This window comes from Sorex fumeus, unplaced genomic scaffold (assembly GCF_029834395.1).
Source record: "Sorex fumeus unplaced genomic scaffold, SorFum_2.1 ptg000037l, whole genome shotgun sequence".
In the NCBI taxonomy this organism is placed as follows: domain Eukaryota; kingdom Metazoa; phylum Chordata; class Mammalia; order Eulipotyphla; family Soricidae; genus Sorex; species Sorex fumeus.
Window position 1 is genome coordinate 36588726 of NW_026606094.1, and position 8294 is coordinate 36597019.

Here is an 8294-nt window from a genome sequence, read left to right on the forward strand (position 1 = left end):
GTTATTTACATTGGTGGTGGTGTTCATGTGGAATCAGGGATAAAACTCATGACCTAACTCTAGACATGGTCTGCCACTTGAGACACATTACCTATTCCAGTAGTATTTATTCTCTTAAATCAATTCTTGGTGTTGTTAATCTTATGTATTTTCTTTTTGACATCTATTTCAAATTTTTTTGCTTCAATATTTTATTTCATTCATCCCACTGATGTTGGGTTTCACATATTCTCTTTCTAGTCCACTAAGAGACAAGATCAGATTGTGATTTTGAGGGTTTCTCTTTTTCTGGTGTAAGTTTGCATTTCTATAAATTTATAGTACTGCTTTTACTTTACGTTTATTTTTTCTGATAGGTCGTGTTTTCAATCTTATTTGAATATAGAAATTGTTTTATTTTTCTGATCTTACTGATCCAATGCATACTTTAATAGCATATCATTTCCACTACAAATGTTTGATTTTACTCCCAGTATTGATTTTGTCATTATTTTCTACTTTTATCACATGTGGCCTGAAAAATATGAATTTATTCTTCATAACTTTATTGATACTTGTTTCATATCACATTATCTGTTCCGAAAAAAAAATTCATGTATATTAGAAAAAAGATTGTGTATTCAACTCTTTGGGGTGGAAAGCCCTATAAATGTCTATTAAGTTTAACTCTTCAGCACTTCATTTATGTTTTTTCTTTTGTTTCTCATTAATTTTATATCTGGTTTATCTGTCTACTAAAGTGCTTAAGTCTCCAGTTACTATTATGTTCATGTTGATGTCTCTTTCCAGTTATATTAATAGTAGTTGCTTTATATTAGTAGTGCTTTATATATTTTGATGGTCTTTATCTTTACATGTTAATAAGTTCTCTTGCTAAATCAATCTCCTTGATCAATATATATAATGTTCATCTCTGTCTCTTATTACCTTTTTAAGTTTGAAATTTGTTTGCATCATAGAGATATGGGTGGCATTGCCTTTTTTTAAGCTATAATTTATTAATATGATAGTTTTCAAAACTTTCATTTGACTGTTTTTTTGGGAGGAGAGAGCATAGGTTAAAGCCAAATTCAGCAGGGCTATGGGCTTTCTCCTGGCTCTGCCATCAGGAATCACTACTGGAGGGACTTGTCTGCCCATACAGGGTGCTGGAGATGAAACTTGGGTCAGTTGTGTAAAAGACAAGTGTTTTAAGAATGTACTGTCTGGACACACTAATCCCATTAAAGTGTCAATCAAAATTCCCACTTCATCCTGCATCATGTAGTTTGAATTCATGACTGTATGATTTATTTTAACATTTCTCAATGTCTACCTAATTTAACTTACTTTAAATTAAATTTCGGGCTAGAGTAATAGCACAGCAGTAGGGCGTTTGCCTTGCACACAGTCAACATGGCCGACCCGAGTTCCATTCCTCCGCCCCTCTGGGAGAGACCCACAAGCTACCGAGAGTACCTCGCCCCCACGGCAGAGCCTGGCAAGCTACCCGTGATGTATTCGATATGCCAAACACAGTAACAACAAAGTCTCCGATGGAGACGTTATTGGGCCCACTCAAGCAAATCAATGAACAACGGGAGGACAGTGACAGAAATTAAATTTAAATGATAATTAAAATAATCAAATGGTATTTTGTAAATGAATCAAAGACACAGCTCTTGTCAAAGCCAACAATAACATTAAAAATATAAGGACGTGTTAAATGCTAGAAGACCACAAAGGTAAAAATACTGAAAGTGCCTTAAAAATATTTGGAATCTATAAATAGTATCTGACTCTGGGAAACTAAACGTAATAGAAAGTGCTCTGGGAGTAAACAGAAGCGATTTTAATGCATATAAAAATCTTAGGAGGGCTGAATATATATACTTTTTACATTTGTTACATAGGAAATGTTTGGGCTTGGTGGCTGAACCATAGTGCAGGAGGTAAGGCACTTGACTTGCATGTGGCCTGCCAAGGTTCAATCACCATCATCCCACATAGTTCTCTGAGCACCACCAGGAATAATTTCTGAGTGGAGAACCAGGATTAATCCCTGAGCATCAACAGGTATGGCTCCAAAATAAAACAAAACAACAACAACAATGAAAATATTAGGCCTTGAAATAATCATTAGCATAGGAGAAGGCAATAATAAGCCAAAAAGTAATAATTCCAACATCTGTTAATTGCATATTGTGCCAAATACTGTGTTGCTTTACTGGGACAAATATACCTTCACAACAATATCAAATAAATAAGTAAATTACTGCATATGTCTATTATATTTGCCATGCTATGAATACGAACTGTGGTTCAGAAATTATACATCCAAACACCTGACAAATAACAACAGCAGTTAAGATCCAATCTCTTGGCTTCATAACAGCCTTTCTTCATTGCTAGTTCATATGGAAAGTGGTCATAGTTTCAGTTTATGGAATAAAATCTGTTACAGCAGAGGTGAATTTAGAAGCAACTGAGTCACCATGAAGGAAAGAAATCTTCCTTTTTAGTCTGTGGAAGCCCTGTGGCCTGGCAGTCTAGATCCCAATCCTTTGCTGGCACTACCTGAAAAAACCAGACTAGACATAGTAACTATAAAAACAAGCGCAAATATTCCCATCTAGTCCAAAGTCTTACAATGAGTGATTATCTCTTAAGTGCATTTCCTCACCCTTAGAATGATACTGCAACAGAAGTACTAATCTCATAAGTTTGAAATGTGCATTTTTTTTCTTCAACCAAGATATTAGGAAAACTTCTGGCTACATGCCCACCAAAGAAAAACTATTTGACAGTAATGTATTTGTTTTTTCCTGTACTGAGAATAGCCCACCTGTTCTAAGTGCATATACTTTAGAACCTGTCCTGCAGGTGGGGGTTGGGTATGGGTGAGACAAACAGCTAATCAGACTTGGGTTAAGTTTTTTCTTAATGGAGCCCTTCACTTAATGAAATGAAAAAAATTGTATTTTTACCCTTTGTTCTTGAGACAATAATGTTTTGTTTTAGTTAGTACATGAGAATAATCAGTCTCAACAAATTATCTGAGTCAAATAGCTATGAATTTATGCTTGAGATACAGGGTGCATTTCACTGATAAACATGGTAATTTTTAAATAATATAATACATAGACTGATTTCTCAGGAAATTCCAACAAAGAACCATTCTATCAAATAATGTTTATCTCTTCAACAGAAGGTACAAATTTTAAGCATAATTTTATTTTTTTATGAAAATGTTATATAAAGAAGTATTCTTCAATCTTCTGGCACCTGTCAACTGGTAATTGTCCTCATTCCAGACCAAGGACCAAAGTTAGAAGCATGACTGCAGAATTCAGTCTTTCTACACCTGCAGACCAGCACAGTCTCTAGACCACCATCTGAAGGTCAACATTTTATAAAAGCAAAAAATTAAAATTGAAAAATAGCACTATTGTTGGAGACTGAAGCAAGAATGCTGCCAAAAATGTAATGAAATGTAATGATGAAACCTTGAACTACTTTTGTATCTTGATATTAGTGTTTCTAAATATATCAAGTTTCCACCGAGGGCCTGACCATGAACTAGAGTCCCAAAGAGACAACTTAGTTCAATCATATAATAGTTTCTTGCTTTGATGCAAAGTCTCTGAGCTCTGAGCATCTTATTTCTTATCAATAAAATTACTATGGAAATAATGGTTTCCTGAGTGACATAAAATTTAATATGATACAAATGTAAGTTACCCAAGACAGCCTAGTGTTTCTTTTTTTATATTCTCTATGGCATGTCCCATACTTTGAAATGACATTCATGTGTACACTTGTTCTATATCTGACCCCCTATCTTAAAAAGAAACCCAAGGAGACAGTGATTTCTCCCAGCCAAGACAGTATCACAAATATATGAAACTATCCCAAGAGGAATTAAGAGCAAAATTCAAATTAAAATAGTAAACTCCTCTGGATTAAGGTAATTGAATATAATTATCCAGTGCTTCCTAATGCTCCTTAAAAACAGATTGAGTATGCATAAATGTAAAAGAATTCAAAATATGCAAGTAAAGTGAAATCTCTTTATACAACAATGGAAACCCACAAACTCCTGTGTGTTCAAAAGTTCAAAACTAAGTCTTTATCAAAGAGTATTCTGTGGATAAAATGGAGATTATATTTCAGTTGACCTCCAAGAAATGCCTCAAAATAATCATTGAGCTATTCAAAGAAGCTAACTTTACTCTTTGGCTGCCTCTCTGGTCAGCTCTTTGATAAGAAGGAGTTAGGGAAAGAAAAAATGTTAATTTTGCCCCATAAAATCTAATGTTTGAAGCAAAACTAAATTTTATTTTGGCTAAATTTTAACCTCAAATCTGGTATTATCAACTCTTATACAGGAGCTGGAGCAAGAGCACAAGAGCACAGCAGGTAGGGCATTTGCTTTGCACACGGCCAACATGGCCAACATGAGTTCGATTCCTCTCCCCCTCTTGGAGAGTCCGGTAAGCTACCAAGAGTATTTCACCTGCATAGCAAAGCCTGGAAAGCTACCCGTGAAGTATTTGATATTCCAAACACAGTAACAAGTCTCACAATGTTACTGGGCCTGCTCAAGCAAATCAATGAATAATGGGAGAACAGTGCTACAGTACTATATGTGTCAAAAATGAGGGGAAAAGCTAAACAGACACTTCCTCTAAGAAGGCATACAGATGATCAAAATGTATATTTAAAAATGTTCTGCCTCCCTTATCAGGAGAATAAAAAATATAATGAAATATAATCTTACACCAATGAGAATGACACATACAAAAAACAATCAGTATTAGCATAGCAGGAGAAAATGGATCATTATAACTACTAGTGGGATGGCAACTAGTCAAACCTTTTGGGAAAATATGGACACGTCTCAAAAAACTAAGAACTGTGTTCTATATGACCTAGGTATTCTATGTCTTGGTATTTATTCCAAGGGACAAAAATCTCTATTCAGGAAAATAATGCACTTCTATGATCAATGCAACACTATTTGCAATAGCCAAATTCTGGAAATGAAGTGTCCAAGAACAGTTGACTAGATAAAGAAATGACAATACATATACACAATAGAATACTACTCTGACACTATAGAATACTACTCTGCTATAAGAAAACAAAATATGATGCGGCCAGAGAAATAGTACAATGGATTGGGCACTTGCCTTGCACACAATCGACGAGGAATTGATCCCCAGTCCTCTATATGGTCCCCTAAGCCATCGTTATTGATCCTCGAGCACAGAGGCAGGAATAAGCCCTAACCACTGCTAGGTTGGCCAAATCCCAAACAGACATACAATCAAATCATGTAATATGATGTTACATAGATAGATCTGGAGATTTTACACCACAGGGAGCTTGCCAGGCTTTGCCGTGCAGGGGAGAAACTCTCGGTAGCTTTCCAGGCTCTCTGGGAGGGGTGGAAGAATTGAACCTGGGTCAGCCAGGTTGTCCGCATGCAAGGCAAATGCCCTACATGCTGTGATATTGTTCCAGCCCCCATAAATTTATTAAAGGGAATAATTTTTTACTAGTCTATCAATACCTTTTGGCCACTCAGTGATAATTAGATTATGTGATCTAAAATAGATATCTTCAGTAACATTTAAGCTTAACAACTGAAAATCATAGTCAAATATTAACCTGTAACTTCTGCAAATTTCACTTCTATAAAACATCACTCTGATAAGTATGGGCCTCAGGGATGCATTATTTATTCCAAGAGTCTGAGAAGTAGGAGTAGGAACCTAGATTCTATGAAATATGAGACTGACTCAGGAGCTAACCTGAGACATTGAAAAATATCTCAATTTCTTAGCACATGAATATTTTCATATGTAGGAAGTATATATAATCACCATCAAGAGGGTTATGGTGTGTATGAAATTATATAATTCATATGCAGACCTATAACAAATCTTTTATTCCTAGAATATTTTATGCCTGCCTTGTTTAACATATTTACATTGATCAATGTACAATTCTTATATTATTCACCATTTCATAAAGAACAGACAGAATTTTCTTTCCCTTTATTTTCAGTCCACTTTCAACATTTTTATCTTTTAATTGTTTGGGTATTCTATTTTGTTTTTAAAGTAAATTTCTAATGCATATAAAAAACTCACCTAAAGCATGATAAATTGTGAAAGATATTCTTGAATAAACTGTATAACTATCAGGAAAAAGATTCCATGATTCTGAAAACTTGCTCTCATATTTTTCCAGTTAGTGTTCTCACACCCCCAAAGAAAATGGTCTGATTGATTTTAAACCATATATTAGTTTTTTCTTGTTCCATAAATTCTAGAAGAATGTCATATTCCAAAATATCTTTCCCTAATACATTCATTCATGAAGGGTAAATTCTAAACAAACAACAACATGTGAAATGTGTAATGTCTAAAGTATGTCTAGACTATTCCATATACATCTGATTTGAACCTCTTTATATTCAATTCAAGCTGATGATAAGTTCTCTTAAACTGAAGGGATATTAAAATTTTCAAAATAATTTACATCTTCCAAGTTCCTCTATATTCCTCTTATTATCTAAGATTTTAATGAAACCACAGCAGTGTCAGAGAAGACAAAGCAAGGAGTCAGAGCAACAGTAGAGAAGGCGGATTGCTTGACTTGTATGCATGTAGAGAAGCTTGGTTTGATCCCCAGTACACATCTCTTCCCCAAAGTCCCACCAAAGGTGATCCCTTAGTGCAGAATCAGGTGTAAACAAAGAAAACCATGAAGTGTGGTCAAAAACAAAGCAAAAACAAAACATAACAAAAAAACAGGAAACAAAACAAAAATAAACATTTATGCATGATGCCTGTCTCTCATCAACACACACACACAAAATATTAAAATTATAACTCACAAACTTTGCTTATGGTAACATACATTTTTAATAAATTAGCTTAGCACTAAGTAGACTTCATTTCATCTCTGTATTTTAAAACCTTTACATTACCATTTTATATTAAAACATATATTAGACTTAAAGATATCTTCACCTATCAATTTATAAAAAGTATATTACTGTATTTAAAAGCACCTAACTTGGGATAAACTAATTATTATCATCTATTTGGCACTGTCACTGCCACTGTCCTCCCGTTGTTCATCAATTTGCTCAAGCGGGCACCAGTAACGTCTCACAACAAATTGTGAGACTTGTTGTTACTGTTTTTGGCATATTGAATACATCATGAGGAGTTTTCCAGGCTTTGCCTTGCAGGCGATATAATCTATTTGGGATTCATTAATATTTTTCTATTCATTGGTGCTGATTGTACCTAACCTATATGAAATTAAATGTGGCTTTCCAGGGCTTGAGAGACAGTACAGCAGATAAGGCTCTTGCCTGGCTCATAGACAAACCAGGCTCAATCCAGAGCACTGAATATAGTCCCTGAGCCCTGCCTGGAGTTATTCCTGAGCACAGAGCCAGGAGAAAACCCTAAGCACAAATGGACATGAACTCAAAACCAAAATAAATAAATATATAACTTTTAGACCAAAATTTCCTAATAACAGTAATCAGTAGTCAATCATGAAAATAATTGGCTAAAAAGTACTTAGCATATATTTTCTACGAAAAAATCCCCCAAATTTTGCCTTGTATTTTATCATGTTTATTAACTGTTGACAATACTATAAACACTTTATTGATGTCAGTAACCATTTCAAAATAAAAGATACAGTAATAGAAATGCAATCCATATACATAATAGGGCATTACCTTTATAAGTTAATTTGAGTCGTGGAATATTTTGCTTAGAATTACCATTGACTGGAAGAAACAGCATGATCAAGCTTAGCAACATCAAGGCATGGAAAATGTGAAAATCATGGCTTCTGGACTTTGGTCTCTCATCTTTATCAGCATTCATGATGAAACAATGCTCTTTTCAGGCAGTTATTAATTTAATCTAAAAAATAAGAGAAGATCTATTAATAGAACAGTTCGCTGATTTTTTTCTTCACTAAGTTACAATTTCCTGAATGTACCAAGATTTTAAAAAACAATTGCTCCTTCTCTCTTGTTTTGCTCCTTCAAAACTTGCAGGGTAATGACTCAGAACTGAGTAACAGAATTCAAGCCCGGCTTTAATCTGACTTGAAGATGATTATATAATTGAAATTTCAACACTATATGTTAATTAGCATTTTTTCCTCCTCTGAAAAATACGTTAATCAAATACAGAAAGTACATGCTTTTTTGGAATGATAAAGTCTTTGATCATATAATACTGAATCCCACAGTTTTGATCATATCATCCCCT

The 8294-nt window shown here is 34.3% G+C and overlaps 1 protein-coding gene across 1 annotated transcript in view; it reads right to left on the reverse strand.

Annotated features, from left to right (window-relative positions):
* SEMA3D (semaphorin 3D) overlaps positions 1–7936 on the reverse strand; it is a 154372-nt gene extending 146436 nt beyond the window's left edge. The window contains exon 1 of the mRNA XM_056118199.1: positions 7751–7936. Within this exon, the coding sequence (XP_055974174.1) occupies positions 7751–7901 (151 nt within the window). The 5' untranslated portion in view covers positions 7902–7936. The remainder of the gene's footprint in view (positions 1–7750) is intronic.
* Positions 7937–8294: the final 358 nt, after the last annotated feature.